At 43.4% G+C, this 17680-nt stretch overlaps 1 protein-coding gene and 1 long non-coding RNA gene across 4 annotated transcripts in view; one reads left to right on the top strand and one right to left on the bottom strand.

Annotated features, from left to right (window-relative positions):
* Positions 1–17680, bottom strand: part of epb41l4a (erythrocyte membrane protein band 4.1 like 4A) — a 207352-nt gene that overhangs the window by 40733 nt on the left and 148939 nt on the right. For all 3 annotated transcript variants that reach the window (XM_078214667.1, XM_078214668.1, XM_078214669.1), the window contains one exon: positions 9356–9446. In XM_078214667.1, coding sequence (XP_078070793.1) covers positions 9356–9446 — 91 coding nt within the window. The remainder of the gene's footprint in view (positions 1–9355; positions 9447–17680) is intronic.
* Positions 1–17680, top strand: part of LOC144494977 (uncharacterized) — an 88818-nt gene that overhangs the window by 45997 nt on the left and 25141 nt on the right. The window lies entirely within an intron of this gene.

Genomic DNA, 17680 nt, shown 5'->3' with positions numbered 1-17680 from the left:
TGGAATTCTATTTGTTTTGTTTAATCATTTAGTGAATGAGCTACCAGGGGGATAGGGCAGGGAGACTATCTTGTAGCAGTGGATAACACCATAATGTTTTCTTCATTCCTTACTGTGTATAATTGAATGCAAAGGGTCTATTAAATTTGAATTTGGGCCACATTCTTTCTTTTGTGTCTCAATCACTTTTCAGTGAAGGTGGTCTAATAGTCTGCACTGTAAAAGGAGCGTGAGAGTCAATCAGAAGAATAAGTACTTACAGGATCACTCACAGGACAGGAAATGTTGTGAGGCAGTACGGGATGGAAATGATCCTGAACAGACTGCGGGGATCAAAAGTTTTATCAATGTCCTCTGTACCCCATCCTAAATTATCCCTCTAACCAGTGTCATTATTCAGAATATATATAGATGGGACTGGATTAAGTACGTGGTATGGAATTACGGAGTAAACCTGGGTAAGAATCAGTGCAGACTCGATGGACCAAATGGCCTCCTTCTGCACTGTAGGGATTCTATGAGTCATGACCATTGCAACTGGACAGAACAGAACAAAACAAATATCTCTCAGGATTTCCTCATACTTTGGTCTCATTTTCCTTCCTTACTTCTATCACCCCCTACACACACTCTATGTCAAAGTACAAGTGTTTTGCATGACTATCATCTTTCTCTGCTAAATGCTAACTCTTGCCCATCTCTTCCACTTCAGGTACAGCAAATGTAAAGTGCCATAACACATCACAGGAAGAGGAAGGCAACACCCAGCAAAATGCAACTGACCTTAGCAAGCATCAGCTCAGAGATTGGATTTACACGGAGGAAAGAGGGTACGTTAGAAGGATATTCAGAGGGTGATCAACAAGCACAAGTACGCATTAGGCAAGGGACTGGTCGAGTTGCTCTTCCTTACTTCCTCTTGTTCCTGCTACTCTTCCATTTCTTCCTGTCCACATGAAGGTAAGGGCTGGCCTCAGATGACAGTTCCAGAATATTTTAGAAGCATAGTTGATCTACATTGTTAAAATCTTTTGCCTATTTTTTCTGCCTGTATTCATTTATAAGCAGCTTGCTCTTTAAATAAAGACTTTGTTCCCTTTTCTGGGTTCTTCCCATTAGAGGGAAGATTTTTCCCCAGTGTATTAGGATATTCATCCAGTATCTTAAACATCTCAATCAGGTCACCTCTTTAGCCTGATTCCTTGTAGATGAAAGGACAAAGTTTATTCACTCTATCTGCGATAAAGTTTTTTATAAGGTATTACAGGGGATGTTTTCTTAGAAAATTAAGCCACACAGTTTTAAAGAGTATGGCAGCATGGCAAAGAAATTGATAAAAGGACACAAAACAGACGAGTAATCAATGTACAAATATAGGTCAATGTGAAAATGAGAAGAACTGTGTTTCTAATACTGAGCACTAGGGGGCATATATGTGCATCAAATACCTTGGGACCAACAGGAAAGATTGTTGTATCAGGGTGTTGTATGGTTTAGGTGATTTGCTGCATCAGATAAATTATATAGTAATCATTTGAATTAAACATCATTTTATTTTGTTAAAAATATACAGCATAAATTACTTTGTATTATTTGTGTTTTTCTCAATTCTCATTGTTTCTATCTTGCTATCCAGTCCAAATGGTTCTCAGTTCTAGGTAATGACTGTGATGTTTTGCATAGTTATAACTGCTACCCATCCAGTGCAGTGATAACTGGCCCTGTACCTTCCTCGTTACCAGAGGTTCCCTCACCCTCTCCCCGACTCAATGTCTTTAATAGCCCAATTCATCAATGATGAGAAGTTTTGTCAAGAGACAAGGTTGATCTCCTTCTCGCCAGCTTCATGAATGTTGCTTGGCTACTATTGTCTCATCCCAATTTCCTCATTGAAGTTTCCTTCTCACATCCACTGCCTCGTTACAGTTTGTGTGCAGATGGCAGGCAATTTTGTTATGCAACAAATGCACAAATCTTAAGGGATTTGCACTATGATATTTGAGCTTTCAATTACCCCCAACTTTTCATTGTTGCATCTTGTTCAAGTGTTCTTTGATTTCCATTGAAAACAATTGGCTCTTGGCCCCGGTGGCATAGTGGTTAACACTGCTGCCTCACAGCGGCAGGGTCCCAGGTTCGATTACAGCTTTGGTGACTGTCTGTGTGGAGTTTGCACGTTCTTCTTGTGTCGACGTGGATTTCCTCCAGGTGCTCCAGTTTCCTCCCACAGTCCAAAGATGTTCAGCTTAGGTGGATTGGCCATGCTAAATTGTCCCTTAGTGTCCCAAGATGTGTAAATTAGATGGATTAGCGGGATAAATATGTGGGGTATGTGGGATTATGGAGAGGTGTGAGGTGTGAGCCTGGGTAGGATGCTCTGTCAGAAATTCAGTGCAGACTGGATTGGCCGAATGGCGTCCTTCTGCACTGTAAGGATTCTATGATTCACTGGGGTTATTAAATCAGATTTTATATTATCTTTCTTCTAGACTTGGGTATGTTAAAATTTGTAGATGCTACAAAAAAGATACAAAATATCAAATGCAGTTAACTGTGTCTTTAAGAGGACATAAATTGGTAGAATGCACAGATAAAATTTAATGCAGCAAATTGTGAAATAGAGCATTTTGAGAGATAAAAAATATGCACAAAAAGGAGAATTTCTAAAAATAACCATTTAAGTTTTTAAAGAGTTGAGTGCTTTTGACCCAAAGCTAAGCAATTACATCAATTCAAGGTTTTTAAGGTAGATTGTCCTTTCTCCTTCTATCAAGCTCCCAGTATCTAATCCAATGTGAATCAGGATCTCATCACAATTATAAAAATGAGGTTCACCGTGGAAGCTGAGAAGATTCGCCGTCCTCAATGCAGCAAATGTGAAATGGGGGAGGGGGGGATTCTCCCAGCCCGCTGTGCTGCGGGCCAGGAAACATAAGCGGAGGCCTTGTAGCGGGCTTCCGGCTGGGCGCCACGGCCTCCGCGTGTCTCTGGCCGCTGGATTGCTGGCACCGTCAGCTCCGCACCCTCTCCCTGACTCAATGTCATTATTTAAATAATTTGGCCCCCCGCCAGGAGTGGTTCACTCCAGCAGAGCTTACAACAGCTCCCCACTAGCGGGGAGCTGGTGACCAAACCCCGCTGGAGTGAAGGGGGGGCCATGGAGGCCCCCAGTAGGTCGGGGTAAGGGGGACCCCCTGGGCATTGCCAGCCTGGCCCCCTGCAACTGTCCAAAGGGCAAAGTGGCAATGCACAAGGAGCATCTTGACTCTGCCCACTGGGGAATGGGCAGTGGCAAGGGGGCAGGGCTTTGGGTGGGGTAGATGGGTGGGAGGTCCTGCTGCCATTCTGCACTTTGGATCAGTGACAGAGGGAGGGAGGCCGGAGATCGGGGCTGGACATCGAGGTGGGCGGGGCGGTCTGGACTGCTGGCAGGGTGACGGTTGCGAATGTGGTGTGGGGGGGTGTGGTGGAATCGAGAGATCGGGACTGCGCGGCAGAGGGGTGGAGTTTGGGGAGATTGAAGCGGGTGGTGGGGAGGGGGGCTGGTTCGGACACGTCTGGGAGTCCAGTGATCGGGGTGTGGGGGAATCAGAGGTGGGGTCGTGGGGCTGGGCAGCGATCGGGAGAGCGGCAGTGTGGGGCTGGTGTGCATGCACCGATCTCCGCTCTGACAGATTGGCGCATGCACAGTGGCCCACACAGTGCTATGCTGCCGGCCTCTCCACTAGATATAGGCCCCGCCCACTGATTTTTAATAAGATTCACACTAGGGCACTCTGTGATGCACGGAATGTGGGAGATTCATTTTGAAAATTAGCTGAAAAAAGCAACGGCATTTACTCAAGTTTTTATGTGAATTCAGCATTTAGAACTTTTTTTGGGACAATTCCACCCATAGTGCCTGTCTCTTATCTGATCGAGGTTGGACTAAAACAATCAAATCTAAAGCTTCTTAAGATATATTTTAGTAATTGTTATGGCCACTTTGCATAATCAATAGCCTTTTGTGATGTTCTATTCTTTTCACAGTTCTTGGTTGTCGGGCTGGGGATTTTAGCTGCCAGGTTAGGCTGGTGAAGCTAGGGTTGTTTTCCTTGGAGCAAAGGAGATTAAAGGCCAATTCCATGACAGCACTTGCGGACATTGATGCAACATTGCAAAAATATGGTTCATGGTTTATATGTTTTAGAATATAACTTCTAGTTGTAGGTATTGAAGTGTTAAATGTAAGATAAAGGGAAAATCCTGGTTGAGAAACTGGTAAAATAAAGCTGATGTGAATGCAATTCAAATGAGCTTGGGTAAGTTATGTTTATCTTCAAAGTCAAAGGTGACACTGTGAAAGCCATAAGCAATAGGGGATCTCCTATCTTAGCTTAAGGGGGCCAGAAGATCTACCCTTTCTTCAATAAAATATTCAAACCATACATGTAGTTTTCAGGTGAAAGAAAGTCGAGAACAGCTTTGTAAACATAGGGTTTCTTCATGGACTCAGGGAGTTTAAAGAAAGGTTTGTGAAATTCCATTAGCAATATAAATTATTCATATGGGTTACAGTGTTGGCACGGAAGATAAAATGATTTGTTTACATTTCTGTTTGAGAGCATCCAAGAGCATGTCACATCATAATTGAGATAGGCTTTGGGCATAGAGGTTCTTTTGTTTAATTTATCTGTGTGCTTTCTGCAGAAACAAGCTGTTCAGTTTAGGGATTAGGCAGGCGCAGTTACAGTTTTGTTTCAGTGTAGACTGCATTTCATCAAATTGAGAGCCGATAGGAGATGATAGTCAGCTAGGCCTTCATGTCAAGCAGAGAAAATACTAACCTCATCATTCATCCTACGATGGGGCACTATCTCACTTTAGATTTTGTGAGGGAAAAGCAGCTGGAAGATTTGCTTTAGCTTGCAGCTAGCGGAAGGAAACTACAGTGGTTCTCACAGAGCCTTGTGGCAGAAAACAGTCAGCTTTGAAAGTTGTGGGAAGGCAGTTGGATAATTGCTGGCAACCCAAACAAGGAGCCAAGGCATTCAAGTCATGAGGTCTGCATAGAAACAGTGGAGAGTCATGTAGCCAAAAAGCTAATGGAAGGTGCCCGATAGAATCTTACCTCATAGAATAGCTGGAACACTGAGGAGAATTAAAGTGAATTCTAGAGGGTTGTGGCATACCTTTGGGTCAGTACCCAGTAAAGTGACTGAATCTTCAAGATAAGGAAACGCTTAGGGGAGAAGGAAAAGTAGGACCAAGTTCATAGCATAAGTAGTTATAAACTATTGTGTTAATAGTGCTTGCTCTTTTGATTCCTTTTATATAAAATAAAGTTTGTTTTTGTATAAAAATGTGAAATCTTGTGGTGCAGTTCTGTCAGTTAATCATGAGGTGTTGGATTTCTGTTCAAACTTGGCACTGGGTGGGATTGGTGTTTGTGCAGACTCGATGGGCTGACTGGCCTCCTTCTGCATAGCAGGAATTCTATGATTCTAATTTTGAAAGGCCTGGATAAAGTGGACATGGGAAAGATGTTTCCGTTAGTAGGACAGACTAGGATCTGAGGGCAGAGCCTCAGAGTATAGAGACAACCCTTTAGAACCGAGATGAGGAGGAATTTCTTCAGCCAGCAGGTGGTGAATCTATGGAATTCATTGCCACAGAAGGCTGTGGAGGCCAGGTCATTAAGTATATTTAAGACAGCGATAGATAGGTTCCTGATTGGTAAGGGGATCAATGGTTATGGGGAAAGGGTGGGAGAATGAGCGTGAGAAACTTATCAGCCATGACTGAATGGCAGAGCAGACACGATGGGCCGAATGGCCTAATTATATATATTTAGTTATATATATCTTATGGTCTTCTCCCCTCAGGATTTGAGTGTTCATCCCTCAACCACTGCCAATCCACCAATGCCCTGGCTGTTGCACTTCAACCGGTCAGCCCAAATGCAGCCATCCATGCTGAGGTGGGACAGTCCAAAACAGGGCCCACAAGCCCAAAGCAACTTGAGGGAATCCTGCAGTGCCATTTGCAGTCTCCTTCTGTGAAGGTTGGAGGCCTTCTACTCACAGCAGCAGGGTCCTGGGTTCAATTACAGCTTTGGTGACTGTCTGTGAGGAGTTTGCACGTTCTTCTTATGTTTACATGGGTTTCCTTCAGGTGCTCCAGTTTCCTCCCATGGTCCAAAGATGTTCAGCTTAGGTGGATTGGCCATGCTAAATTGTCCCTTAGTGTCCCAAGATGTGTAGGTTAGATGGATTAGCGGGATAAATATGTGGGGTATGTGGGATTATGGGGAGGGGTGAGTCACTAGGCTCATAGTGCATAGGAGAACTAGAACAGGGAAAGCCACATATTTGCTCATCCTGCTCTCTCCAGTAAGTGAAGATACTATGAAATTCCCTTTCCTTCTATACTGGGCCTCTGTCACCTTCCTGATGCAGTGATGGCGAACAGACTGTGAAATCTTGCTAATTTCACATTCTCCCACCCACGAAGATCTGCTGGCATAAGGGGTTGGGGCTGCAACAACTTTGATGGTCACTGACAGCGCCATTCTCATTCTGAAGTGTAACCTGCAGGTTGGATTGTAAGGGAAGGCACAGCTCAGTCACCACCTTTGGTGAAAAAACGCTGCTCCCACCTGAGATGTAGGTAGAGGAAATGCTCCCTTACAGACCTTTGGAGGGTAAGGTCTTTCACTGAAATCTCAGCTCCTCCTCCCTCTGTGTACAGCGAGAGGCTGACCTCACCAGAAATCCGGCTCTCGTAAGATCATGAGAGTTGAGATCTATAGAGAGGGAGTGATCCTGATTTCTCGGCTCTCGCGCGATTTTACCGGCTCGCTCCGCCCATCGACGGATGGGACGAGCCTATAAAAACCCAGCCTTTGATTCTCAAGCTTCCCAAGCACTGGCAGGAGCAGAGCTACAGAGCCAAAAACTGCAGCCAATCTGTCTTAGTGATGTGGGTTGAAGGATATTTACCAGGAAAGCTTAATTATTCTTCGTCAAATACTCTATATACTCATGTAAAAGGCAACCTCATGATTTTTGGCTGAATAAAACCGTAATTTTTCACAAACTTTGTATAAAATTCAACCCGAGTTTTTCCAGGGATCAAAGCCCAAACCAAAATATAATCCTGGAGATGTTACTGATTCGATTTAATTGTAAATGTATAAATACTAATGAAATGTATACTATTTGTAATGTTATAAAATGAATGAATGTTCAATAATTCATATGAACTCTTTAGTATTGTCCATTTAATTTATTCTATTGCAAATCTTTTTTGAATTTCACTTGGACTCAAACAAAGCACATGTCAACACCTTGAAAACGTCACGGGTGTTAAAGTGAACCCTGTGATTTTTGGCCTGAACAAATGATCTCAAAATTTGGAGTATATTGTACCATTGCATCTTAACGTTCACCTGCGTGTCGTTGGAGTGGCTCTTGATTCCTTGAACTAAGACTAAGAGGCAAGAATTCTACCACTGAACCTCGGTTGATACAATTACATATTATTTTCCAGTTAAATTTGAACACTTCAATCAAATGTTGAACTCAAGACATGGTTGCAGCCACAATTTACCCTCATTTAGTGGATAGATTTTTATAGTGTTTGAGCCGTTATTCAAGACCACCTATTATTATTAGAAACAGGGTTGTTTTAGAACTATCGGACAGCCTTCTGCATGTGAAGTTTCAGTCAATTTACTTCACCCTAATAGGAGGGAGGATTCTAATAGTCAGTGTACATTTATGCAAGGTTTCTCCTGGCATCTCTCTCAGAAATGTGAGTAATAATAACTATGGGCCAGACTGTCATCCCTCCTGGTTGAAGGATGATGCTGCCTGGAAGTGAATACACAATATATGGGATAATAATGAAGTTGAAACAGAATCTGTTCAGATTAAATTTAAGAATAAGGTAAGGATATGAATTGTTCTTTGAAGTGGCTATATGCAATCATGCCCTCAGCATAACCTAGTAAGGTAGATTTGTTGCGATAATGAAAAGTAAAACTGCCCCCAACGCAAATACAGTAATCAGAAGATTTATAGCATTAGTTTGAGCACCTGCACAACATCAATCAATGTTTGCCATCAAGCACATATTTCAGCTAGAAGTGCCAAGATTATTCATTTACAATAAAGCTGACATAGAGCTCAGTACCAAGCATTTATAACTGGACAGTAAATCACACCTTGATGTTTGTTTACCCCATTTGCACTGTTTCAAGTGTGGAAGTATAAATTCTGATTGTTTAGTGAGTCTTCTTTACTGTTGGGACAGAATTGTGTTTCCAGAAAAATCTGCAAAATCTCATTCATTGTTCTTGCTTTATTTTTCTGTATCGTGATAGGGTTGAGGCCACAATCAGATCACTGAATGGCGGACCAAGCCTGAGGGGCTCAATGGCCTACTCCTGCTCCCAATTTGTATGTCCGTATGTATGCTTGTATGCTATTTAACTCCTCAATGGGGTTAAACATCAACCTTTTCATGGTCCATTAACTGATCTCCTGTGGCATTGCACATGGGGAGTCAAGACCAAGACCAGGATTGTCCGGCCCTGCCCAGTGGCGGAATTTACCAGCACCGCCAAAGTCAATGAACTTTTGGCTGGTCCGCTGTATCCCCGGGGCCAGAAAATCCCAGCCACAGTGTTGCCTTCAGATGAAACAGTGTTGGATAGCAGGAGATAATTGGGCCAGGGTACACAGGAGTGGGACATTGCTTTTTTAGTTGTAAATTGTGTCTTTATTTTTATATATGATCCTTTAGATGTTATAGTATCTAGAGTTACATAGCAACGCATATGGCGGCATGATAAACAAATTGGTTGAAAGAAATGAGTTTCCCTGAAGTACAGGCTGAGTAACTGGGAGACACAAAACAATGCCTCCACTGGTGAGAGTCTGTAATTACAGTGTAACAAGTTCACCATGGCAGTTCCATTGTTAACACACAGGAATTATAATGGAAACAGGTGAATAGCGTGTTCGTGCAATTGTAAAATTTTAATGCAGTATTGGTACGTTAAAATTCAGATCATTCAGAGTTTATCCACTCAAACACGAGAGGCATGTGTGATCTCCTTAAAACTGGCCCAGCTTCATATTATTGGAAGCACGGGTGTGAAACCTTAAGCAGAAACTTGAAAATGAATTCAGTATCGAAACATCCGAGAAGCAAAGATCCAATGCTAAACTGGAAAGTAAGCAAAGGGAGTTTTAATTCGGAATTTCAATCTGAATCTGAATTTGGGATTCAGATGTTTGAGAATTAAAGTTGTGAAACATGTGTTCTTATACAGACTTATCCAAACTGTGTGAGTATACCACAGGTTTACCTTTTCACTGGTGAAGGCGCAATAATTTTGGTGGTGCCATCGTATTCCACAAGGTCTGTTTTCATATGACTGTGATTGACACTGTTTGGTCCTGTGGTAACAAAGATCAAGTTTATACAAGTGCTAAATGAAGAATATGTTGTAAATGGTTAAGAAGATTCAATCATGAAATTACTTCATGTGGAACTAATTTAATATGAAATACATTTGTTTCGCTAAGAGATACATCTCATACAAAATAGATGAGAAAACAAAAATAAACTAGTATATACATCTGTCCTATTTTTCAGTAAGTGGTTTCAAAGCCCCACCTCACAGTAAAAATACGTCTAACTCCCTGTCTAGGCTATTTCCTGCTGGTGAGAATGACCCACAGGAAGTCTTGTGGTGCAGTGGTAGCAGTTGGGCCAGAAACTCGGGGTTCATGTCTCACAGTCAGAATTCATGGCCAGAGAGGTACATTCATAAAATGGCTTGTAAATTCTTCCCAACATACACCAATGGCAGGCGGTAAGAGTGGGAGAAGTTCCTAATCAGCCACATAACAAAGAAATTGGAGTCTTTATTGTTCATCTGGAGCAAGAGAGAGAGGTGTGTTTGGTGGTTACAGGAAAAAGGGTAAGGGAGCGACTTTGATTATTATTTTTTCGCGGGGTTGTAGTGATTTAAAAGTTTAAGTTTAAACCGGAAGTAGACCGGGCCCGGGGTCACGTGGGCGGACATTTTGTAGTTTTTTAAAGCGCGCGAAGTATAAAAGGGAGGCCGCAGTATACAGCGGGCAGCGTCGGAAGCGGGCAGGGGAGTGAGTGGGAAGCAGAGTGTGAACTGTAAGGGCTTTGGCTCACAGGGCTTGAGTGGGAAGCAGAGTGTGAACTGTAAGGGCTTTGGCTCACAGGGCTTCGGGGTAAGGGCGAGCAGGGGTGAGTTTCAAATCTTAGTTTTATAATTCTTAACTTTTCTCTGTGTGCCTTGTTAAAAAGGGTCAAATATGAGTGTGAGGCCAGTTTGTTGTTCTGGGTGTATGATGTGGGAGGTCCTGGAGACTCCTAGCCTCCCGGACGCCCATATCTGCGCCAGGTGCATTGAGTTGCAGCACCTACAGGACCGGGTAATTGAGCTGGAGCTGGAACTCGATGACCTTCGTCTGATGAGGGAGATTGAGCAGACAATTAATACCAGTTACAGATACATGGTTACACCGGGGCCACGGGAGTCAGACAAGTGGGTAACAGCCAGGAAGGGGAAAGCTCGGGTGATTGAGAGCACCCCGGTGGATGTGCCCCTACACAACAAGTACTCCTGCCTGACAACTGCTGGGGGACAGCCCGCCTGGGGGAAGCAGCAGTGGCCGTGTCTCCAGAGTGGAGGCCAGCCCTGTAACTCAGAGGGCTAAGGAAAAGCAGAGGACGGCAGTGTTGATCGGGGACTCGACAGTAAGGGGGATGGACAGATGTTTTTGCAGAGGCAGGCGGGAGTCTCGGATGGTGGTCTGCCTCCCTGGGGCCGGGATCCAGGATGTCGCTGGGCGAGTCCCAGAAATCCTGAGGTGGGAGGGAGAGGAGCCGGAGGTAGCGGTACATATTGGTACCGCTGATGTGGGTAGGAAGGGGGAAGGGGTCATGAAAAGAGAGTATAGGGAATTAGGGAGACAGCTGAGAAGAAGGAAAGCAAGGGTAGTAATCTCACGATTGCTGCCTGTGCCACGGGAAGGTGAGGACAGAAATGGAATGAGGTGGAGGATGAATGTGTGGCTGAGGGACTGGTGCAGGGGGCAGGGATTCAGGTTCCTGGACCATTGGGACCTCTTCAGGGGCAGGTGTGACCTGTACACAAAAAACGGGTGGCACTTGAATCCCAGGGGGACCAATGTCCTGGCGGGAAGGTTGGCTAAGGCTACTGGGGAGAGTTTAAACTAGATAGGTTGGGGGGAGGGGATCGAGACGAGGTGACTGGGAGCGAGGAAGTTAGCTCACAAACAAAGAAGGGTTATAGACAGTGTAAGAGGGAGGAGGTTAATAACATTTCAACACTTCGGGTCCAGATAAAAGCTGGAATAAGGACACTTTGCCTGAATGCATGAAGCATTCGGAATAAAGTAAATGAGTTGATGGCACAAATCAGCACAAATGGGTATGATCTAGTGGCCATTACAGAAACGTGGTTACAGGGTGACCAGGACTGGGAAATGAATATCCAGGGGTATCAGGCATTTAGGAAGGATAGACAGGATGGAAAAGGTGTTGGGGTAGCTCTGTTAATAAAGGATAATATCAGGGTAGTAGTGAGGGACGACATAGGCTCTAAGGAGCAAAACGTGGAATCAACATGGGTGGAGATAAGGAATAGTAGGGGGAGAAAGACACTAGTAGGCGTGGTCTATAGGCCCCCAAATAATAATGTTGAGGTGGGGAGGGCTATAAACAAACAAATAATGGATGCGTGCAAAAACGGAACGGCAATAATCATGGGGGATTTTAACCTGCATATTGACTGGCTGACTCAAGTTGGACGTGGTGGGATGGAGGAAGAGTTCTTAGAATGCTGTCGGGATAGTTTCCTTGAACAGTATGTTACAGAACCTACGAGGGAACGAGTTATCTTAGATCTGGTAATGTGTAACGAGACAGGTAGAATTAAGGATCTTCTTGTGCAGGACCCTCTTGGGTCGAGTGATCACAGTATGGTCGAATTTCTGATGCAGATGGAGGGGGAGAAAGTAGGATCCCAAACCAATGTCCTCTGCTTGAACAGAGGGGAGTACGATAGGATGAGGGCGGAATTGGCTAGGGTGGACTGGGAGAGCAGACTGGTAGGTAGGACAGCTGAGGAACAATGGAGGATTTTTAAGGAGATCTTTTTCAGTACTCAGCAAAAATATATTCCGGTGATAAAGAAGGACTGTAAGAAAAGGGATAGCCTGCCGTGGATAACGAAGGAAGTAAAGGAGAGTATTAAATTAAAAACTGATGCGTACAGAGTGGCCAAAAATAGTGGAGACTTAGAAGATTGGGAAAGCTTTAAAAAACAACAAAGAATGACTAAGAAAGCGATAAAGAAAGGAAAGATAGATTATGAAACTAAACTAGCTCTAAATATAAAAAATAATAGTAAAAGTTTTTACAAATATATAAAAAGGAATAAAGTGGCTAGAGTGAATGTTGGACCCTTGGAGAACGAGAGGAGGGATTTAATAGTGACAAATGAGGAAATGGCAGAGACTTTAAATAGGTTTTTTGTGTCGGTCTTCATGGTGGAAGACACAAATAGTTTACCGAATATTAACGATCAAGTGTTGGTAGGAGGAGAGGTACTCATTACAATTATTGTTACTAGAGAGGCAGTGCTTGGTAGACTAATGGGACTGAAGGTGGACAAGTCCCCAGGCCCAGATGGAATGCATCCCAGGGTACTGAAAGAAATGTCAGAGGTAATAGCGGATGCGTTAGTGGTTATTTATCAAAATTCACTGGACTCTGGGGTAGTGCCAGCTGATTGGAAAACGGCTACTGTTACGCCGCTGTTTAAAAAAGGAAGTAGACAAAAGGCGGGTAACTACAGGACGGTTAGCTTAACGTCTGTAGTCGGGAAAATGCTGGAATCCATCATTAAAGAAGAAATAGCAGGCCATCTGGATAAGAATGGTTCGATCAAGCAGACGCAGCATGGATTCATGAGAGGAAAGTCGTGTTTGACGAACTTACTGGATTTTTATGAAGATGTGACGAGTGCGGTTGACGGAGGGGAAACGGTAGATGTGATGTTTTTGGATTTCCAAAAGGCATTCGATAAGGTGCCTCACAAAAGGTTGCTGCAGAAGATTGGGGCACACGGAGTTGGGGGTAGGGTGTTAGTGTGGATTGGGGATTGGCTATCCAACAGGAAGCAGAGAGTTGGAATAAATCGGTGCTTTTCTGGTTGGCAGATGGTGACTAGTGGCGTGCCGCAGGGATCGGTACTGGGGCCTCAACTGTTTACTATTTACATAGATGATCTGGAGGAGGGGACTGAGTGTAGGGTAACAAAGTTTGCTGACAACACGAAGATAAGTGGGAAAGTGAATTGCGTGGAGGAAGTGGAAGATCTGCAGAGAGATTTGAATAGGCTGAGTGAGTGGGCGAGGATCTGGCAGATGGAGTATAACGTTGGCAAATGCGAGGTTATTCACTTTGGAAGAAATAATAGCAAATTATTATTTAAATGGAAAAAAATTACAACATGCTACTGTGCAAAGGGACCTGGGGGTCCTTGTGCATGAGTCGCAAAAACTCAGTCTGCAAGTACAACAGGTGATCAAGAAGGCAAATGGCATGTTGGCATTTATCACGAGGGGGATAGAATATAAAAGCGGAGAAGTCTTGCTGCATCTGTACAAGGCATTGGTGAGGCCGCAGCTGGAATACTGTGTGCAGTATTGGTCCCCTTACTTGCGAAAGGATATATTGGCCTTGGAGGGAGTGCAGAGAAGGTTCACCAGGTTGATACCGGAGATGAGGGGTGTAGATTATGAGGAGAGATTGAGCAGATTAGGTTTGTACTCATTGGAGTTTAGAAGGCTGAGGGGTGATCTTATAGAGGCATATAAGATAATGAAGGGGCTGGATAGGGTAGAAGTGGAGAGATTCTTTCCACTTAGAAAGGAAACCAGAACTAGAGGGCACAGCCTCAAAATAAAGGGGGGTCAGTTTAGGACAGAGTTGAGGAGGAACTTCTTCTCTCAGAGGGTGGTGAATCTCTGGAATTCTCTGCCCACTGAAGTGGTGGAGGCTACCTCGTTGAATATGTTTAAGTCACAGATATATGGATTTCTGATCGGTAGGGGAATTAAGGGTTATGGGGATCAGGCGGGTAAGTGGAACTGATTCACTTCAGATCAGCCATGATCTTACTGAATGGCGGGGCAGGCTCGAGAGCCTAGATGGCCTACTCCTGCTCCTGTTTCTTATGTTCTTATGTTCTTATCACTATCCATAGCTCCAAGCTGCAACATGCATGTAAAAACGTGTGTTGTCACAGCAACATGGACTCCTCGGGAAGCGGGGGGGTGGGGGGGGTCAGTGGATGGGTGGCAAATATGAATCAAACTGATGCCAACAGCATGAGGTTTGATCCCTGTTCCAGCTGGGGTGGATTCAGGACCTGCCTCCTTGCCCTATCTGTGATTGAGATCATGGCGCTGTGGGACAGATCTACCTCAGGACAGAGAACTCGAGAAGAAGTATGACATATGAAATATAAATGTTAAATGTTCACCATAAGCGCCAATCAAGACAGCACACAGCAAAACAATATGCTGTTGTGACTCCAGCTGAGGGAAAATTGGACTGAATGATTTGGTTTCTTCTTGATGTCAAAAAAATGCCAATGAACAAAATATATTCTTCTCATAATCAGGCAGGGAACACAGAGGAGAATGATAGAAAACTTAGATGGCCAAGCCTACCCGTTGCCTCACCAGGATATTCCTACCCCAGCCAGGACTACCAAAGGCTGCAACTTTCCGTCCATTGTAAACCCCTCAATGCCCCAATTACTGCTGCTTTTCAGGGCTGTCAAATGGAAAGAGGCAATAGGCCACAGGGAGTGGCACTATAGTCCTAAATGCAGAGAGAATGCTATGAAATGGCCTCCTCTTTCTACAAACACTTAACAACTGAGGGTTTGGTCTTGGCAAAGCCCAAAGAGGAGAATTCACTCCCTCGGTTGGAGTCCCATTTGCTAAGTACAGGAGACCAAGCATCTCTAGAGTTTATTCCCAAATTCAAAAAAATCACAAAAGGTTTTATAGAAGTGTTTAAATCTCCGAGAATTAACACAGGGACCTAGAAGCATATAAGTATTATCAGTTTGCTCCCAGTTTACATGGAACATTCACAAAAAGGTTAGGTCCTTTGTCTATCAAGTAGCATCTGAGATGTGAGCAGTGCCCACCATCACTTGCTGCTAATTATGAGGCAAGGTAAACCTAGTGCCAACAACCCCTCCCCACAGCATATCTGGAGGTTTCTTTACAATCTGATAAGACCCATTCACTTTGGTTTAAAAATGTCCTATTTGAACATACCTCACTCAGAAACACAAACATAGCTTTAAACATTCCAAGGATGTTGGAATCAGCTTCACTGTTTTCAAGCACAATCTAATGTGCTCAGCATCACATTCCTTATCCGTGGTTGCAGTCACTTGTGCTCCGTATTCCACTGCTCAATTCACAAAGATGTCTCTAAACCAACACTGTCTGTTTCATAAAGTTTCCTCTGTACCTCACTGAGTTTTGAGATGCCTCAATGCATCAAGCTGTCCCATCCATCTTAGTTTTCTGAACACTGAAATGCCAGAGTTTTAAAATCTTTGTATAATAAAGCAAATTTTAAAAACCTTAGTCTGAGGCAATCCTACAGTTACACTGCGGCTGATGCAGAATAAATGAATAAATCAAGTTCCCAATAGATTATATTTTGATTTTAATATCAAAGAAAGATAAATTTAAAATATAATTTCAAGACATTAACAAGCAATTGCCATTATAAGGTCTGTCAAATAGTAACAGTGATACTAATCAGCCCATAACAGTAGTTTTGAATTAAAGGATCTTCGTTAACATTCTGTGATCATTACCTTGACTAAGGGAGAGAATTGGTCTCAATGCTTTTTTAATTTAATGTAGGTTACGTAAAACATCTATTGATTCCAACTGTGTTCTCTTTCAATATAATAATTCTGAAGAACAAGGTCATGGTATAATGCATCAACATACGCACAGTACCTTCTGCTAAGGCATCAGCTTTGTAATTACAGAATGTTGCCTGTAAAACCAAGAACAAGGACTCTGATATTAAATTCCAGGTGAAGGGGGCTAACTTTAGGTGGATTTGGCCTTTCAACTTTGCCTGATTTAAAGTAACCAACCAGGCTTCCAATTCTCTAATCTTACCAGTCACAATGTGCCCATTATTTAAATTATCTTCCAGCAAAAGCTTCAAAACCTCAATTGGTAAGAATGTAGACACTCCTAGATTCAGTCCACAACCATTAGTTATAATCGCTGACGCACAATGACCCAGCCACCACACCCTCTGGTCACTCTGTACCAGGACCTCTGGTCAAACTAGTGTCAGAGTGCGACTTCGCCTGTCTACGCACACAGGCTCAGCATTGGATTAGCTTCATATTCCCAATATCCAGGTCACTGTAGACCTTCCCTTAATTCACAATTGGAATCAGTCTTCCTGATTGTGTTTGATCTTTCTCCATTCACTTGAGTAGTGATTACCTGCACTCTGCCCCACTTTGATAGGTTTGTCTCACCATAAATTCCTGGCAGCTTCATGGGATCCTAGTCTGTGAATAACTTCATTATTTTTGTCATTGGCCAACAACACCAATCCCAGTGGGGTACAAAATTACCAGCTTTCAATGTCACCATTCAGGCCCCACAACTCAAGCTGTGGCTGAAAAGATTTTATTCTTTCAAAATGAATGTGTTTGCCTAGAAATCATCACAATTTTAAGGCAATCGTCTGTGTTACCCTGATTTGAAAGGAGTAAGAGTGAAGGGTGGTAGCAGGCTACTCTCTGCAAACACGGCCGATAATAAGCATGAATCCAACTGCAGGCTGAGGAAATTCACAGGTACATGCTACAACTGGAATCATCAAACATATACCACGGCAGGCTCGAAACAGGATTTGACATGTACCACTGGTGGGTGGCCTACAGAATAAACCCCTAAAAGAATTCCTGAATAATTGCTGCCTTCTGCACACTTCATAGTTTTGTCCTGAGGCTTTAGCAATCATATTAATTATAAACAGAGCAAAGCTACACCAAAGTAATCGGGTAAAAATGCCAATAATCATGAAGTAACAGCATGAATGCAGCAACAAAAAGCACGACGCCAGTTCCAGAAATGTCACAGTCACATTTTGTGGAGGCAGAATAATCTGCTATTTAACTGTGGACAAACCACTCATCCTACACTTGGCTCATCAGCTCTCCAAACACCATCTATTGTTATCTTCTACTGTGTTTGCATTAGATTGGGACTGTTACACTCCCTAACAGGTTCCATTTCAGCATGCACTACAACTCACCCGACAGCCTGCATGACAGCGCTGCAGGCACATGCTCCATCATTTTATGTGCATGAGTTTTTAAGGACAGAAATTGAGGGAGGTAGACAATCAGATTGGTAAAATGCACTCCGAGAATGTAAAGTTCTGCACTGGGAGCAGAAAAGTTGAACATTTACTTCAACTTTATTTTAGTAAACAACACAACGGAAGGACTATTATGTTGTCACAGTGTAACCTCGCAAATGTTTTCTAC

Source organism: Mustelus asterias, chromosome 6, assembly GCF_964213995.1.
Source record: "Mustelus asterias chromosome 6, sMusAst1.hap1.1, whole genome shotgun sequence".
Taxonomy (NCBI): domain Eukaryota; kingdom Metazoa; phylum Chordata; class Chondrichthyes; order Carcharhiniformes; family Triakidae; genus Mustelus; species Mustelus asterias.
Note: the sequence above shows the minus strand (reverse complement) of the source record. Positions and strands in the feature narration are given on the sequence as shown.